This window comes from Macrotis lagotis, chromosome 4 (assembly GCF_037893015.1).
Source record: "Macrotis lagotis isolate mMagLag1 chromosome 4, bilby.v1.9.chrom.fasta, whole genome shotgun sequence".
NCBI lineage: Eukaryota > Metazoa > Chordata > Mammalia > Peramelemorphia > Peramelidae > Macrotis > Macrotis lagotis.
Genome location: NC_133661.1, coordinates 20,970,952 through 20,990,607, shown reverse-complemented (window position 1 = coordinate 20,990,607; position 19,656 = coordinate 20,970,952). Strand labels below are relative to the sequence as shown.

The window sequence follows — 19,656 nt, the reverse complement described above, 5'->3', positions numbered from 1 at the left end:
GAGAGAAGTTTTTAACTTGATCAAATAATGAGCGTGAATTTGAAGTACCCAAGGAGAGAGCAGGAAGAACACTGCATGTGGAGTATGAGGACCTGGATTCAGATCCTGACTGCTATTTCCCACCGGGATGACCTTGAGCAAGTCCCCATCCTTCTCCAGACTTAAGGGAATCAGACTGGATTGAGACTAGATGAGTTTTAAAAGATGTGATAGAACATCAGTCAGTTTTTTTTGGGAGGGGTTAGTTGCTTTTATATTTTATTTATTACCCATAATTAAGCTCCTCCTACATGCAAGGCAATCGTTAGGTGCTTACTATCACAGAAATGGAATGAATCCTATAGGGAGGGCCAGCCAGAGCTGGTACCCAGACTGCTCTGTGTTAGCAGATAAACAATGGCAAAATCACCTCCAAAAGGGACCATTTCATGTCTTCTCTGCGTTCGATGGCAGTGAGTGTTAGATAATTCAATCTCTGTGGGACACTGGATGATGCACTGGACTTGGTGGAGTAGGGAAAGTCTGAATTCAAGTCCTGCCTCAAATACTTAGTACAGAACTCTGGTCAAGTCACTAACCTCTGTCTCAGCATCAGTTTACTCATCTCAAACAGAATAATAGCAACACTTATTTCATAAAGTCTTGGTATCAAATGAGATAATATATAGAAAAAGCCACCTTAGAGGGATGAATAAATGTTTATTATTATTATTATTAAAGACCTATACTAATTCCCAGGATATAATTTCCCAAACCTTTACAAGTTTTTTCAGAACCTTCTCTTTTCTCCCATAGTTCTTTTAAATTTAATTTTTTCCTTTAAGAAAATAAAAGATTTTAAAAGTGAGAAAAATACATAGGACCTTTTTTCCAAGTTGTGTATTATTAAAACACAAAAACATCTTACAGTATCTTACACTAACTTACTATAATAAGGACAACAAAGTTTTCTATTCGAAGTGGTGATTTGAATTTCAGTTCTGAGTTCTGGCTGGGGTTGAGAGATGTTTCCTCCCCTTTGCAAATAAAGTAATCTGATTTTTTGAGGTGTAGGTTGTAGGAGAGTGGGACAAACTCCTAAGGAATAACCACATATCTGGAAGACAAGCTGATTTGTAAAGTCTCTCTCAGCTTCATGCATAATGATCCATTATCCAATTGACTTCTTTTTATGTTATTTAATTTTTTGGCTTTTGCAAGGCAATGGAATTAAGTGACTTGCCCATAGTCATACAGTTAGATAATTATTTAGAGTCTGAGGCTAGATTTGAACTCAGATCCTCCTGACTCCAGGGCCAGTGCACTATTTGCTGTGTCACATAGCTGCTACTATCCATTTGCTGTCTAAGGGCCATTCTAATTCTATCATCTCTGATTTTATAATTCTTATTCTGCCCCCTATCGCTTTCTACATTCTTGTTTCTTGTTGCTAATTTTCTTTCATATGACTGTACAAGTGCATGTCTGTACAAAGGCCACTGCTTACATTCATGCAACCAGAGACTACTGCATCTTAATATTACTGGAATGTTCCATGATGCTCACAGAGTAGGGATATCTTCCCAGTGCTCAATCACTGGCTTCCCAGAACCATTGTGTGTTTAGAAATATTTAGTTACTGTCTTCATATTTTTTCCCCTGGAGTATTAAATCTTTTCCTAAATTCTGACAGCGCATGTATATGGTGTGTGGAATGGTGTGGAATTCTCAGAATATAGGTTGTTTGGTTGCTAACCTCTATGACACATTCTTTAGGGAGAGGAAGCAAAAAACATTCCCGGTGAGTCTGTTACAGAAGAACAGTTTACTGATGAAGAAGGCACCATCATCACAAGAAAAGTAATGACCGTTGGGGTTTCATACTGCTCTTGCTACTCATATTTTCTGCATTCCAAAAAAAATTATGGATTTTTTTTTGTTGTTTTGTCTTTATCCATGGGAGAAAAATCTGTTTTCCGTTATTGATCCCCACAGATCACGCGGAAAGTAGTCAGACGTATCGCTTTACCACAAGAGTCGATATTTGGTGAAATGGTAATGGCGTGTGCTGGTCAAGAAGGGGGAAAAGGCAGAGGACTAATAAAGGATTGTGTGAATGATCTCACCTATGTGGCTGAAAGAGCGAGTTTTCCTGCTGTGATTGAATGGAATTGTCTCTTCTTAGACAAGGAAAGCAGTAATGAGCTTCCAGAATTCTATCTCTGTTCAGATGGAATTCTCTTTAAAAAAAATAAGAAGGAGCCTTAATTAAACTGCTTTGGCTGTTCCTGTGTGTGCTTAGCCCAGTGCCCTTCACATAGTTGGCACTTAATAAATGGTGATTGATTGATTGTTTATGCAGCCATTGGGAGTGATAGCTTTTCCCCCATCAACTTCCTGGAAATAGACATTTTCAGGAAATTCTGAGTTTTCTAAGAAATAAGAAAATTCAATACTGTATTTACCATGTTATTCCCTCTGAATGTCTAAGGGTAGAATAGCAAACCTAACATGAAACATGAATCTTCCTACCCCATAAGCCACCTAACAGAACTCTTTCACAGGATGGTTTTATGGAAGTCCCATCTTCAATTTACCTGCTATTTGAACTTGACTTCTATCTGTGGTATTGGAAAGGGGATGCCTCAAGTCTCAATTTCATGCCTTCCTTTTCTCATAGAGCTTTATTCTTTTCTTTTTCCTTTTCCTTAGCTTCTATAAACTATTTTATTGATGGTACACATTGAAACTTAACTTTAACATATGGTCATAGAGCAGATGTTTTTGACCTTTGGTCTATAAACTTTTTAAAAATATATTTAGGTAACTATATTTCAATATAATTGGCTTTCATTGTAATCTCATTTTTTATTTTATGTATTTAAAAATATTGCTCAGAGAAGTGGTGACTCCCTAGACTTCTCCAGAATGCTGCAAGTGTTCTTCATGAGCCAACCTAAAGTTAAGAACACCTACCTTTGAGAGTTGCCTGGATTACTAAGATTTTAAGTATCTTACTCAGGTCACTCAACCAGAATATGCCATGGAGATCTTGAGGCTGGGTCTCCCTACTCCAAAGTCAGTTCTTTATCCTCTCCATAAGACACATTGTCTCTACACCAAAGAAATGAAAATTCCAATGGAAATGAAGGGAAGGCTATAGTAACTTAAGGTAACACTGAATAGAAAAGTTACTGTTAAAAAGTAAGGAGGAAAGGAACCACTCTGTTTTCCTTTAAGATATTGCCAAAAGCGAATGTTTATCATTCTTAAATTTGTCTCTGAGACATATGCTTTAATAAGAGGTGGTGGATCACTAAAGTCTAGCATTGGAATCAGGAACATCTGGGACAAGTCTTGCATCTTATGAATACTGAACAAGCAATCCTAAGCAAAATGATCAGGGTCAGCTTCACAGTGTCCTCGGCTAGGCTTTAAGTTGCAGCATATCTGCAATTCTACAAGGGTAGAGATCATTTCCACATCAGGAATTTCCCATACAGATGAAATAATAGGTCCAGACTGGGGGGGGGGGGGATGATAAGAAAAAGAAATAAAAGCTTCTAGTGGTATTGTGGGAAAAAGAGTCCTCACCTATAGTTGGAGAAGATTTTAATAATCCTATGTGCTTGGATCTGGGAGGAGGGCACATCCTTGAAATCCACATAAGGGCATATTGGTTCATTGTTTAGTGGTACTTGTTCTTAAAGAGTAATGATACACTGAGTTATTTTTCAGCACAGTAGAGAAAGGTCTCTCCAGGGTCTGCTCCAGAAGACACAATATGACAATATTTGAGAGCTAGTGATGGTTTGCTTCCAATTGAACCCACATAAAGAGAGGATACAGGGAGTTTTTCTTTCATCACTAACCTACTCAGCTTGCTATAAACAAATGTGTTGGCATTTTGATGGCATTCGATCCCATATTGTTGAAGCTATGCTAAGCAATTAAGGCAATGGACTGTGTATAGTCTTGGAAGTGGTGTGATGGAGTGATTGGAACTGCTTTTGATTACCCTAATACAGCCTCATGAGACTCATGGGAAAACTGATTTATAACTCCAAACTTGTTCTGCCTAAAATCTTAATGAGTACATTCTCTTTAAAGCAGGGAGAAGGTTATAAGGTGAAGACAAAGAAAGAAATCCGCCCTGTAGAAAAGAAGAGCCATTCATAACGACAGGACGGTGAACGGTCAGTCAATGTTTATCTTGAAATTACAGCCCCGTGACTTTATGAATGGGATGACCCCATTGTACCAATGGAAGAGGACCCAGTGGAGCTTGCCACTGAGCACATGATTAACAGTAGGGATCCATCTTCCCATTGAGTTTCTTCCTTCCATTTCTTTTTTTTTCTTTTCTTTCCTGCTTTCCTTTCTTCCCTTCTTTCCTTCCTTCCATCCCTCTCTCATTTCTTGCTTCTTTTTCTTTCTTTCTTCTTTCCTGCCTTCTTACCTTTTTTCTTCCTTTTCCTTTTCTCTTCTTCCTTTTCTTTTCTCTTTCCTTTCCTTTACTCTTTTTCTTTCTTCCTTCTTTTCTTTCTTCCTTTCTTTTTCCTTTTCTTTTTTATTTCCTTTTCTTTCCTTTTTCTTCCTTACTTTTTTCCTCTTATTTCTTTCTTTTCTTTTCTTCCTTCCTTTCCTTTCCTTTCCTTTCTTCCTTTCTTTTTTCCTTTTCTTTCTGTCTTCCTTTTCTTTTCCTTTCCTTTGCTTTCCTTTTTCTTATTTTTTTCCTTTTATTTCTCTCTTTTTTCTTCTTCCTTTCTTTTCTTCCTTCTTCCTTTTCTTTTTTCTCCCTTCCTTCCATTTCTTTCTTTCTTCCTTTTCTTTCTTTCATTCTTTTCTTCCTGCTTTAAATAAATCCATAGATAGTCTGAATACTCCCTCGTTCCTTGGAAGAGTAAGCAAAAGAATTACAAGGATCCTTAGTGATATTATCCTCCTATATTTCTGATATTACCATCTGAGCCCTGAAATGTCTTTGTCATTTCACAGCCTATAAACTCTCTCCTCACTAATTAGACCTGCATCTGAAGAACAAATGACAAAGATGGAATCTCTGCTTTTTTTTTTAATGGTTCCCTTCTCTCAGGGATCTGTAACTTGTGAAGAAATCCAATAGCCTAAAAAGATTTAGCAGTCTGACTAAATATTTGCCCACCCACAATTCCCACTAAATGGTTCTTGTATTGATCCGCCCCTTGGCATTTTCACAGGTCAGCAACTAATAGCTTGGTTCTTATTGAAATTAAACTAATGGCAAGTTGAATCAAATTTTCATTGCTATCCCTTTGTACTGTTTTCTTTAGTTAATATAAAGTCAGGCTTATTGAAAGAATGTTTATTTATTGTACCAAGTTTATGGGTACAAAGACTACAGTCACTTCACCTGTAGGGTGTGTCTAGCTTATGGTACAATGAGAGGAATGTGCCATGTGGAATTAGGATTTTTTTCTCTCGTCCATCTGAGACTGGGACTGCCACCCCCCAGGTGTTTGTAGGTGCCTCCTGTTATCTGAGCCACTGTAGAATGGTTTTGTCCTTCAGTGGGACTCCATGAATACAGAAGTGGTCTTTTATTTTTAACCCTAACCCTGATCTTTATGAATAATATCACTTCTCCCTTTTGCAGAGCTGGCTGCTAAACAACTCAGGGCTAGATTAGAACAGGCTGCGCCAATTTTAATCTGAAATTGAAAACTAGCCGCAGGATTTCCAAAAGGGAAATGAGCAGTGTTTCAAGTTCAAGGCAGAAAGGCTGTCTTCTGTCACTTGATGTGACTATGACGGCTCACTTTCCAAGAGGGTTCCTGGGATTCTGGCTTAGGAATATGATGGGCAATTTCGAAATGCTGAATGGGAACCCTAGAAGAAAATCAGTGGGCTAGGAACACTGTCAGAGCTTTGAAAGCTAAAAGCTGCCTTCGTGTGGGAATCAAATTATTTTTCCTAAAAAAATTGAACCACAGAATGTTGCCCAAAGTCACTAACCTCTGTTGTCATTGATTTTAAAGTTTTCTCCCCTTAATTATAAAAGTTATCATTTCATATCTAAAACCTGACTGCCGGAAGTTTCTGTAATGCTGATTATTGGTTTTAAAGGATTCCATGCAAGAGATTTTCAGATGAGGATGCTGAGCTCCCAAGAAATTTGGTGACTTGTTTGCCATCACTGTAAATCAACTCAAAGTGGACAAGCAGGACCACTGAGGTTGAGAGTTTGAAGGGACTCCTACCCCTTCACACAAGAATCCCCAGTCTCAGCGTCCCACTTATTAGTGGAAGGTTTCATGATAGATCATGCCACATAGGGATCCTTTGAAGGAACCAGACATGTTTATCCTAGGAGGTGGGGATAGGTAGACAGAATATTGTCTTCAGGTGAAGAACATTTGGGTTTGTTTAGCTTGATCTCAATGGCAGACTTCAAAACAATGGGTTTAGGCTTTATATAAGGCAAAAGTTTGCATCAACATTTCCAAAGGTGGAACAGACTGTCTGTGATGGTAGTGAGTTTTCCTCTGTCTTGGTGGGTTTGCAAAAGATGAGCGTCTCATTCAGTCATGAATTGGATGAGAAGAACTCAAGATCCTCCTAACCCTGAGATAAGGAGTTCTAAATGCATAGGGAAGTAAGTACAATCAGAAAGGGGTGAAGGGTTAGGAGAACAGGAAAGGAGTCTGTCAACAAGAAGAAATATTAGATTCAGTAGGTCTAAGAGAGAAAGTCAAAATATTACAACAGTTCTCAGTGATGATGAGATTCAAGAGACCACTAAATCAGAGCAGAGGGAAGACAAAGAGGTAAGAGAATGGCATCAATTAGATGTCAGTCATGGAGGATGTGGGCAGGAGATGGGGTCAGAGAAGAAAACTGTGAGCCAAATATCGGCCACATCGAAGGAAATGGGAGCCTGGCCTTAGAGATAGATAGCTGGGGTGAAAAGGTGAGAATTTGGAGAACGGATGGAAGGCAGGACCATGAAGAAAGGAAAATGAATAATGATGGCAGAGTGGAAAGTAGACATGAAAGAAGAGGACTCAATGAGTCTGGAAGGAAGGCAAGGAGGGGAGAAGGAACAGCCCTCACTGCCCGGAGCTGGCAGCATTTTCATCTCAAGAATGTGAGGGAGAGGAGGATGTGGACATATTCTTAAAGACAGAAGCTTATTTGTTCAATACAGGAAAAATTCCAAAAGGAAAATAATGAAAATAATTCTCCTTTTCATCAATATAGTTTGCAAGATACAGTTTTGCAGAATAAGTTTTAGCTGGAAAGGAACTTACAACCACAGTAATAGTGATAAGAGCTGAACTTGTGATTTTATTAGTTTAGGGAGATCCTAGATGAGGAAATTCTCTCTACCAATGCAGGTTGGTACCTTCTCTACAACTTGAGTCTCAGTAGCTAAAACCCCGAGAAATTAAATGATCTGCCCAGGACTCCCCCCCCCCCCCCATCTTGGTGTCAGAGGTGGCACTGGTTTTGAGGACACATCTCTATCCAACCCACTGGTTTTTGCCACCCAGGGGTTGGAAATGTGTATATTATTTCATTTTACTGATTCTGATGTGAACATTGAGACTTTAACAGTCATTAATTATGTTAGGGGAGAATGGAAGAGTTGAACAGGGAAAATGGGAAAAGAAGAGTTAAGTGGCAGAGAGATTGTTTTTCTGTCTTTATATTTTCATTGCCAGCCTAGCCCTGCTCCTTTAGATGTTAGATGTTTAGTGCATTTGTTGAATTGGGATCTGTTCAAACAAAGGAGTTTAGAAAGCAGAGAGGAAGGAAGTATAAAGTCAGGATATCGACTTGGAGCACGGATGAGTAATGCAGGGGAGGTAAACAGCTAGGCAAGAATTTTGTTAGCGACGATTGGAATATTAGGCAATCCCAGTGTTACTCAGAATATTGGTGTGGCCTGGGCCTCTGAGCTTTACTTCCCTGCATTGCCCTTATAAGCTTCATTTAGATTTAGTGGGCTTTCATGAACACAACATCCATAACTCTTACACATTATTTGTTCTTATAAGGAGTTTAAAATACTGTACCCTCTTGTTCACTTTATCATTTTCTCAGCAAATTTTTGTTCATCAATAGTACAAAGGTTGATTTCATTCCCACTCAGCTGGTGGGATCCAAATTCATGTGGTTTTCCACAAAACCTTAAAATGAGTCAACGAGTATTTATTAAAATTCCTATTATGTTCCAGATACCATGCTCTGATATAGTACAGAGAATGAAAAATACCCTTCTCAGCAGGGGCTTGCACTTTGATTGGGGTGATAGTGTTTACATAAGTAAAATTATACAGTATAAATGGACAGGGAATAATAGTTAGGAAAGGCCTTGCAGTAGACCTGTGGAAGCATGTAGTTTCCCATCTCAAAGTGTTTGTTCATGTGCTCTGCAACAATTAGGCTTCAGTTATGTACCTACGTCCACCAAGGACCAGCCAAGAGTTGACCATACCACCTAGACTGAAGCAGCTTAGTTGCCCTGAATTCTGACTTAACAGGAGGCAGCACACCATGTTGGGCTTAAAAAAAATGAAATGTAAAAAAATAACAGATTTCAGAAGTGAAAACACCCACCCCCACCCAAAGCACAAATGGAGAAGTGTTCTTTTCCATATTTAGAATGTTTTCCCAAGTAACAGACTATGTACTAAAGTGCGCCTGTCCTCCCCCATCTACCTACAAGAAGTGGCTTGCTATCTGACTTGACTTGTTTCAAAAAATGACTTCCTTGCTTTGGAGATTAAAAAGACACATAAAACCAGTAGAGAAAAGAGTCCAAACAATTGACTCCTTTTCTAGCATTGTCTGTACCAAGGGAAGATAATTTGAAATTTTCCTTCTGGAACCCAAGTTGGATGAAGGATGCCTCCCTCTGCATCTTTCCATTGAGTGGTTCTTTTGTTTAATAAAAGCATGTGGATGTTTTACTGCTCATCATGGATCTCAAACAATGAACTCACTCAGTCCAAGTTTTCAGAAAACCATATTTTTCCATGCAACTTTATAATTGGTGCAAAGCCCTTTGCCCATTATAAGAAATTCCTTCTCCACACTGTGATATTGGTCCCAAATACAAAGCATTGTCAAACAATGAACACCTCACTCAGCCCAAGTTTTGAGAAAACCATATTTTTTTCATGTAACCTTATAACTGGTGCAGAGCCCTTCACTCCTTATAAGAAATGCTTTCTTCACACTGGGATACTGGTCCTAAATGTATTGCTAACAAGAAATGGATGTATTTGGAGGAATTAATGTATTTGACAAATACCCTTTCTCATCCTTTGTCTCATCTAACCTATCCCCACTCTAGGTGATTTAATGCTAATAATCTTAAAGTATTTAGAACATAAATCTCATTTTTTTTTAGGTTTTTTGCAAGGCAAACAGGGTTAGGTGGCTTGCCCAAGGCCACACAGCTAGGTAATTATTAAGTGTCTGAGACTGGATTTGAACCCAGGTACTCCTGACTTCAGGGCCGGTGCTTTATCCACTACACCACCTAGCCGCCCCTTCTTTTGTTTTTTTAAAATAGAAATGTTTTCCTTCCTTCAGGTGACAGAAAGACCATCTCCCTTTTCAGAGTAGATCAGGGAAGACCTTAAGCTCAGAGCATTAGTATAAAAGGCCCAAATGGAAGAGAAAATTAATGTTAGTTCTACAGAGAAAAAGACAGAAGTGGAGTATTATTGTAGAGTGTATTTAATAAGCTTGTTTGCCAGGAAGAGGCAAAAGTTTAAAAAAAAAGATTCCTCTGTATGAATTCTCTCCTGACTTCAGTCTAGGTGGTATGGTCAACTCTTGGCTGGTCCCTGGTGGATGTACATACAGAACTGAAACCTAACAGCAATATAGGGCTGGCTAATTGTTGAAAAGCACATGATTTCAGCAAGGGGTTGTACCCCTTGCTTATGTAGGTCAGCTTCAATCTATAGCACATGTACAAGACCATCCAAAATGCTGTGGATTCTGAAATCATAGAGTGGAAATCACCATCTTAGTGGTGAAGGATTCCTTGACTAATAGATGCCAGACCATTAATTTTCCTCCTCCACCAAGATGACTTTCTTGAAATTTTTGTGTCAAATGTTGTTTATTAAATTAACTTTATCAGTTTTCTAAGAGAATATATAAATATTTGTATATAAATACACAAATAAAATTAATTGTTTGAAACCATTAATTCCATGCCATTGACTAAAGAAAAGATCTTACTAGATAAAATATGGAGTAACAGATATTCATTCATTGGTTTTTCTTTTGACTTTGAATGAAACCTAAAACAAGGTCATGTGTGAAAGCTATCCTCTCTCACCAGTGGTTTTCCTTATCTTTCCACAGGAGTATATGCTTTTACTGCCAGTATTCAAGGGAAAGAGTCATGGAAGAAAAATCAACAGGAATTGAAAAATCTACCAAGGAGAATGTGTGTGTGTGTGTGTGTGTGTGTGTGTGTGTGTGTTGTGTGTGTGTGTGTGAATGTGCGCGTGTATGTGTGTTTGCTGCTTCCACAGAACCGCATGGTTTTTATGCAACAACAAAAAAAAGAGAGTAAGAAAAGGAAGGAAAAAAAGAAAGAAAAGATACACCCCACGCATTTTAATTTCGCATGAGCATGGAAATTCCCTCTCATTCCCGGGATCTGAGAGCTCACCGTTGGAGACGCAGCACACACACAAGACAATGACCACACTCTTACCAGCTTCCTTGAACGTCATCACAAAAGATCACAATTCCTGCAACTGGACGATGGGACAGAAGACAAGACGACAGAAGTGATTGAAGGACACTCAAATGGTTAACCCACAGCAGCTCGCCTTATTCTCTTGGACCCAAATGTCAGGGCATAAACACTGTTTGTTTCTTTTTTTAAAACATCGGTAGTTTTGCTGTAAATAGATAACACTGTATAAATTCTAACAGAAAAAAATTAGAATAAATATGGATAAGGCACTGCCTCTTAGGACACAGATGAAATATCACAAATGCATTTAACAGACTAGGTGGTCCAAGGGGGCTTCACCTAGTGGGGAGACTTGGGGCCGGGGATGGGAGGGAGTGGGGATCTTCACTGATTCTTGTATATTAGCAATTATAATGTTTGTATATGCAAAACTGCTAGCTTGATTTTAAAAAAATCTTTAAAATCTGCTGCAAATTTAAATAATTCCCAAAATGAGGAATTCTGTAGTTCTGTGAAAATTTTTCTGCAGAGTACTAATATTTTGATGCATGTGTATCACCTTATTTTGATTAAAATCTTTTCCAATTTTGCAAACACTACAGTATACTGCGACACAAAAGAGATTTTATCTGTAAACACAATGCCCTTCATCTAATATTTGTTGCTGTTGCCAATTTTTCAATGAAACAACCTAAAAAAAAGGAACAAAAAAAAGAGACTACCATAGTTGCTTTTGGGGGAGGGGGGTGCTAACTGTTACTGCTTACAAGGGGGGGTAATGCTTGCAGCTTTAGAGATGGGTTGGTGCTCAATAGAGGCACAAGTTTTGGTATTTAAAAAAAATGAACTGAACAGAAAATATTAGCTCATAGACTGGCAGCACGCTGTAAAATTATTACCGTCTTGTGTACTGGCGCTCAGATGTAGAATCTTCCAGCGAGCCAATCATCTGTAACCATTCTAGCATATTAGGTTCTTAAGGCTGCTGTGTTTTAAGGGGCATTTTTATTTGGGTTTGGTGAAATACTTTAATTTGTTGATTATATTCATATCAAAACAGCATTCATTGACAAATAGCTCTAATGACATATGTATGAAAAATACCACACTGGATGATCTAGTTAATTATTTAAGCATAAAAATAAATTGTGTTAAAACTCTTCATTGATGCGTGCACTGAAGTCTCCTTATGCTTACCTGGCTAAAGGTAATTATCCCTTCCTGGTTTTGTTCATTTCCATCCCTGGTGCGCCAGAACTACCACGGCTACTTGGAACAGTGGAAAGAGTCCGAACTCTGAAGTCACAGACCTGGGTTCACATCCTGCCTCTGATGTTACCCGAGTAACTCGGGAAGATCTCTTCCCTCACTTTCCGCATCTGTAAAATGCAGTTGACTTAGACACCTTCTGCAGTCCCCCAGTTGTCTAGGTGCTTCACTTTACCATCTACCATAATTTCACTTGAAGTCTCTCAAAATAAGCCAGTTTCCAGTTGTCAGTTTGATCCTTTCGAAACAACCACCTTCCTGAAGCTGGACCTGCTTGTTCATCTTGGTCATGAGGATTTTCTAATGAGGGCCACAGAGTCTTCTCTCCTAGCTGTTTCATCCAAATATTTTTGGTGTTTAATTGCAGGAAACTGTCTTTTTACAGTTCTATGGAGATGCTTGAGTTAAGAGGGAAAGGGTCTCAAACCAATTATTTGCACAGTGTAAATATAATAAAATAGTCATTTTGTAAAATCATTTAAGAGCTAGATGGGATCGTAGAGATATGGAGGTCAACCTGTTTGAGCAGTTGGTTTGGGTTTCTTCTTAATAATTTACAAAAAGTATCAATAATAAACATCGGTGCCATCCACAAAACTTGGTTAGCAACTACTCATAATACTTTTCAGGTACTTTGTGTCTCCATCAGATTTCTTTGTTCATTGTTGTTTACCTTTCCTTGCAGATAATCATAGCATAGAGTCTGTCTGGTTGTAATTTGATTTACATTATTTAATAGCAACTAACATTTATATAGCACCTTATGGTTTACAAACCTAAAAGATAGGTGTTCTTATTCCTATTTTAAAGCTGAAGAACCTGAATCTGTCAGAGATTTAAATGTCTAGGATTACAGTTAGTGTTTATCTAAGATAGGATTTGACACATCTTCCTGATTCTTCTATGATCCCCATTCCTCTCTAAATGGTATTATTTTATATTATATTATTATAATAACATAATACTTATTATATTAATTTTTTCCAGGCTGGTCATTTCATTAGCATGAGGAATTTCTCATTGTTTTATTCTATTAATTTTTTAATCCAGTCCTGTTCCTGTTAAGGAAAGTCCCTTCACTGTTGTAGATCAAACACCATTCTACAGTTAAGTTGAGAAATTTCCCGATAGAACTGAGAGGTTAATCAGCCTCTATCCCACATCATAGCCAGGATATATGAGACAAGCCTTGAATCCAGGTGGTTCTGACTCCCCGGCCAGCCTCCTGTGCACTAAGCCCCATATCCATTCTATATAGTATCCCTTTTTGTTGTTGGTTTTAACCATTCCCTTGTTGGACATTTTCCTTTTTTTGAGTTGCAAATGATACCAATTCCCCCCTCCCCCATTCATACTAGAAGTACCAGATACATCAATTGATGAAAAAAATTGTAATTTTACTATAATTTCTCTGTTCAAATACCATCAAATACTTCCAAGGCTAAAAATTACAAACTAATATTTGAATTTTACTTTAAAATAAAATTTTCATCCTACTCTATTTGCCTTTAAGAAAAAAACAAAAAACAACTCAGTGACAATTGGTGCAGCTTGGTCCTTCAAGGCTTTCTTAAGCTCCATGTGAGGGAACTGAGAGCTTGAAAAGGCAAGTGACTTGCCAAAATCAACCCACTCCTGAGGTAAGTGGCAGAGCTGGACATCCATTTTGGTTGTTCTGATTCTGGGGTCTGTGAGTTCATGACTATGGATAAAAATCTATTTCCAGTTTTATGTATGAACCATGGAAGCTAGAATGGTGGATGACCCAGAGAAGACAACAGCTTCATAGGCAACTCTCTCACCGCTCCCTGGGTACCAATAGTCACACAAATCCTTCAGTTCTAATCTGTGATCTATTGGAAGAGATCCCATGTTAGAAATGGCATGGGACTTTCACCAGTCCCAAGCCATCAATTGCCACAAAGGCTTATCTTTCAAAGTTTTCACATTATATCTCATTTCCAATATATGCCATTTTTTTATTCAAAAATTCATCATAGTATAAGAAAGAAAGAAAAAGCTGGGAAAAGTTCAGCAAAATTAGCCATCAAGTAAACTTAAGATAAATAGCATTCCATACCATAGCTCCTCCCTGCTGAAAGAAGGTTACTATTCAGTTTTGTCCAACTCTTTGTGACCCCATGAGCTATATAGCATACCAATACCATCCATGGGATTTTCTTGGTAAAGATACTGAAGTGGTTTGCCATTTCCTTTTCCCATGGTTTAAGGCAACCAGAGATTAAGTGATTTACCCAAAGCTACATAGTAGTAAGTGTCTTGAGGCCAGACTTGAACTTAGGTCTTCCTGATTCCAGGTCCAGTGCTGGCTCTACTCAGCCATTCAGCTGCCTCTAAAAATAAAAAGCAGGGGGCTAGGTAGGTATAGTAAATAGAGCACCAGCCCTGGAAGCAGAAGGACCTGAGTTCAAATTTGACCTCAGTCAATAATTGCCTAGTTGTATGACCTTAGTCAACTCACTTAACTCCATTGCCTTAAAAATAAAATTTGTTTAAAAAAATAAAAAGGCAGATAAGTACATTTTCACCTTTCTTCTTGGAATCCAAGCTAGTTCATTATAATTCCATAGTGTTGAGTCAATCTTATTGTTTTTGTTGCTGATATGTTTGGTTTTTCTGGTGTGACTTCCTTCACTTTGCATCAATTCATGTGCATCTTCCCCTGCTTTACTGTTTCTTGCGCAGTGATAGCCTCTCAATCATGTACCATGATTTGTTTCGCCATTCTCCAATCAATGTTCATATACTTTGTTTTCAGTCCTTTGCTAATGAACACATACACATATAGATACATTCTACTAGGAATATTTTGGAGTTTGGGTGAATCTTTCTTTCATTGACCATCCTTAGATCACTCTGTCAGTGGGATCACTGGATCCAAAGGTATGGATTTTAAATACTTGGGTAGCTTTTTTCCAGATTGCTTTGTGTAATGTGGACCAATTTCCAGCTCTACCATCAAAATATTTAATGTCTTTCTTCCCACAACTCCTCCAACTTGGACTAGTCTCTTCTTTTGAGAGTTTTATAAGTTTAATAATTTTGAAAAAAGCCCCTCTTGTTAATATTAGCATAATCCTAGGACTCTGACATGGCTACAAATGATGTAATGCTTCCATCTCAAGAGTCAAAAGCACAAAGGCCTCAGAGGACACTGAAGGAATTCAGGGAGGGTAGATGTTATCAATGATGACTTAGCCAAGATAAGGGTCTAAAAGTCAACATTTAAAGACTGATAGCGGGAAAGGGGCCAACCATATCATGGACAAGTTGAAGACTGCCCTGTAGAGTGTTAGAAGACACATGGGAAGAATGCCTCCTGAGTGTCATAGGGACCCTCTATAGTGGAATCAAGACAAGATAGGAAGAACAATCACACATCCCCAGAGGGGCTGCGATGGACACCGCTGAAGAATCTATCTACCCTTAAGAAGTCATGGTTCTATTAAAGAACACTAAATGTGCTAGATCAATGAATAATATTAGTGTTTGTTTACAACAGTGAAAAATCTGACCAAGAAATGACTCAGAACTGAGAGATTCAAGATTTCTATCAGATGTTCTTATATTGACTCAGGAAGGACTTGATATCATGGTCAAAATACATTCCAGTTATTCATCAACTATGTTCCTCAATGTATGAATAACTCCATACGTCCCTCACCTCCAACCCAACCAAACCATGACCTGTCAAATTATGCACAGGGGTCAGATTCACCTGCCATAAGTCTCTCCTACTCTACAGTTGTCAAAGGGATTTCCCTAAAGCTTAGGTCTAATCATGTCACACACACACACACACACACACACACACACACACACACACACACTCTAAACTCCAGTAGTTTTCTATCCCTTCTAAGATCAAATATAAAATCCTCTTTCAAGGGGTGGCTAGGTGGTGCAGTGAATAGAGCACTGGCCCTGGAGTCAGGAGGACCTGAGTTCAAATCCGACCTCAAACACTTAATAATTACTTAGCTGTGTGGCCTTGGGCAAGCCACTTAGCCCCATTGCCTTGCAAAAACTAAAAACTAAAAAAATATATATATCCTTTTTCAAAAGATTCAAAAGCCTTTCATAACCTCCTCGCCCCAGCTTTCCAGTCTTCTTACACCCATGCTCTCCCACCTGCCATCCGGTCCCATCATCAACAAAGCCCGCCCTCTCCCAGATCAACACTTTCTCTGGTTGTCCCCAGTGGACCCCATGTTTTCTCTCTTCCTCTCTTCCTCCTGATTTCCTGTCTTCCTTTGAGTTCTAGCTCAAACCCTACTTTCTCAGGAGACCTGTCTTCATTTTCTTTGATTCCATTGCCTTTCCTATCTATAGTGTGTCTATACATTTGAATGTTTTCTACACCATTAAATTGTGAGCTCCTTGAGGGCAGGGTTTGCCTTTGACTGTTCTTTGTAGCCCAGCACTTCAACCCAGGGCTGTCAAATAATAGGCAGCTTAATAAATGCTTTATTTACTAACTGACTCAATTTTGCTTTTTTCTTATGAAAAGTGAAAGTGCTGCTATTGACTAAAGTTTCTGTGTTTATTTCAGTTGCCAATTTTATATTCCTTCCGGATTCTATTCAGGATGCGTCAAAGCAAAGGGGGCCTTCTTTTTGGGCTACTGACTGTCATTGCTTCTAATCAACATGTAGCCTGGCTACCTCCTTATACTTTCTTGCCTTGATAAATATCAATTTAAGCTCCTTCCAACATTTCCTTTCTGGATAAGACCTTCAAAATCATGTGTGTGTGTGTGTGTGTGTGTGTGTGTACAGAGAGAGACAAAGAGAAAAGAGAGAGAGAAAAAAGAGAGGCAGACAGAGAGACAGAGAAGACAGAGAGAGACAGAGAAGAGAAGAGAGATTATATAAACATGGACATATAGGTAGAACAATGTATACAGTGCTGGGTCTGAAGTCAGGAAGACTCATCCTCCCAAGTTCAAATTCAGCCTCTAACATTTATTAGTCATGTGACCCTGGCCAAGTCACTTAACCCTGCTTGCCTCAGTTTTCTCTTCTGTACAATGAAGTGAAGAAAGAAGTAGCAAATCACTCCAATATCTGCCAAGAAAACCCCAAATGGGTTAGAAGAAGAGTTTGGCACGACTGAAAAATGGCCAAAGAATAACACCAACAACATATACACACACACACATATGGAGAGTTACACATTTATCCAAATTAAATTCAGTCAAACATGTGTTGAACATAGATGCACGTCCTATGTTTGCATAAATGTCGGCGTTCCAATTTTAGTTCAACATCAGCCTGGAGTTTCAATCTCTTCCTTCGGTCTGATCTAAGAAATGAGAGTGACCCTGTAGTAATGCAATAATGACAATAACGATAGTAGCAACAACGACGATAACTCCCAATTTTATAATACTTTAAGGGTGGTGAGGTTCTTTATGAAGAATTGTCCCAGTCGATCCTTAGGAAACTGAGTCCGGTAGAAATCAAAGTGACTTAGCCAGGGTGATATGCTCAGCAAATGTTAGGATTTGCCCTCAGCTCTGCCTGACTCCAAGTGTACTTTATCTACTATGCCACCTCACTGACATGTAACAGAGGCCTCCACGGCAGGTAGTGATTGCCCCATAAGCCACATGACCACTTGCTGGAGATTTTGTAGAGGGGATCCACTTTTACTGGTTCACTCAACTGGGTCTCAGTTATCAGTCTTGTAAAATGAGGCTTCTTTAGAAGATGCCAGAGGTATTGTCCAAGTCTAAGACCCTAAATTAAAATGTACACCTTCTATTAGGGTTGATCCAGACAGGAGTTCACTTGAATCTTTTGTTTCTGTTTTTGTTTTTGCCCCCAAAAATTACAGGTCAAGGTTGTTGATTGTCCTTGACTATTTCTGTCATATGAGGTGACTAACGTAACTTTTTGGCTCTATAGAAAAATTTTTTAAAAAATTAAAAAGTCCGGATGTGAATCATGGATGTGGTCTTAACACATCCACTGAGTCACTTTGGAGAGTCATTGTGAGATTATCAGCGGACTTGTCAGCCACTTTCTGAGTCTCCGATTTGTAGAAGCCGCCATGAAACATTATTTCTTGGGTATGGGGCCATTTTCCATGCAGTTACCAGAATGTAGACAAGTTAAACTTGGCAACCTTTCTTTTAAATTTTTTTTGTTAGGTTTTTGCAAGGCAATGGGGTTCAGTGGCTTGCCCAAGGCCACACAGCTAGGTCATTAAGTGTCTGAGATGGGATTTGAACCCAGGTTAATTTTTGTTTTTCAAGGGACAATCCTAGAACCTGGGAAGTGAAGAGTATGGGAAGGAAAGAAAAGGTTTCTTCAAGATTCTTTAAAGTCTCTTTAAAAACACACAAATGTAAACAACAACCAGGCTTTCTGGGAAGCTGGATGACTGTAAATCATGAGATAAAGAAAAGGGCCTGGATGTTTAGTGTAAGCAAGTTCCCTATAAGGAGACTCCTTCCACCAAGGCAGATTGGGGCCTTCTTTTCAACTTAGAATCTTAGCACCAAGGGGTTGAGTGTACTGGCCAAGGTCATATAGTCAGGATGAGCCAAGGGCAGCCCAACTCCAAGGCCAGCTCTTCCTTCACTAGTTTATGCTGCCTTTCATTGAATGCCTATCACAATCTCAGGGAAAATCAAAATGGTGGACAGTCTATCATCTATAATCCTGGAAGGAAGTGGTATTATTAGAAGGTGTTATTAGAAATAAGTGGGCCTACAAACCAAAACGGGCTGATCCTAATGTGAGAGAAAGCTGACATTGTGAACAACCTGCTGAGAAATGTCCCCAGTGGTCGCTGCTTCCTTTCTATTAAATATATTAAAAAGCATTTATTAGGTTTTAAGCATTTCTTATATATTATTATATCATATTCATATAATAAGAGGATATAATATATTATTAATATAATACATCATACTAAGCCTTTACTCTATATCGGGCACTAAGCTAAAGATACAAAGAAAGGCAAAAACATTGTCCCTGCCCTCCTCAAAAATCCATGTTCTAATGGGAAGGGCATCATAACTTTTATGTCCATACAAGATACATACAGAGCAGATGGACAGTATCCCAAAAGGCAGCGCTGGAATCATGGGGAAAGGTGAATTTGATCTGAGATTAGGAGGAAGCCTGGGAGTCAAAGATAAGGAGTGAGGAGAGAGAGCATTCCGGGTGAGAGCAGCCAGTACAAAGGCTCTCTGAGAGGGTGAAGGGACCTGACCTCATGCACATAGCAGGTAGGACCATCAGGGATGCAGGAACATGGCCACTGTTTGCTTTTCTATAAGCTCACCCTGCTGAGCTCTTTTCTTTTCTGAGTTTCATAGAAAAGAATCTTCTCTCTGTAAAGATGCCATTGGCCTATGTCTACCATCTTCCAGTGGCCCATCCCAGTAGTGAGCTACCTTATTAGCAAAACCATTAAGACTCTGGAGGATATATTTATTGTAGTCGAGCAGTAAAAGATCCCCTGAAGAAGCCCAAAAGGTAATCTCATGGACAGTCCTGGGCTTGGATACCCTGGATCCTTCTATGGATCATGAGCCATTGGGGAATAAGACAAGAGGTAGACAGTTCACCTGTCCTTTTGACATTGTGACGCCCACCAAAGAAAAGGTTCGTCATTGGTGACTAAGAGGGCAACTGCACACAGGGATCTTGTATCCAAATGCT

The 19,656-nt window shown here is 38.9% G+C and overlaps 1 protein-coding gene across 18 annotated transcripts in view; it reads left to right on the top strand.

Annotated features, from left to right (window-relative positions):
- Positions 1–11,854, top strand: part of ANK3 (ankyrin 3) — a 702,796-nt gene extending 690,942 nt beyond the window's left edge. For 17 of the 18 annotated variants that reach the window (XM_074232298.1, XM_074232306.1, XM_074232303.1 and 14 more), the window contains 4 exons: positions 1,756–1,839; positions 1,975–2,034; positions 4,090–4,175; positions 10,348–11,854. In XM_074232298.1, coding sequence (XP_074088399.1) covers positions 1,756–1,839; positions 1,975–2,034; positions 4,090–4,158 — 213 coding nt within the window. In that variant the 3' untranslated portion in view covers positions 4,159–4,175; positions 10,348–11,854. The remainder of the gene's footprint in view (positions 1–1,755; positions 1,840–1,974; positions 2,035–4,089; positions 4,176–10,347) is intronic. The other variant, XM_074232309.1, reaches the window with a different exon arrangement.
- Positions 11,855–19,656: the final 7,802 nt, after the last annotated feature.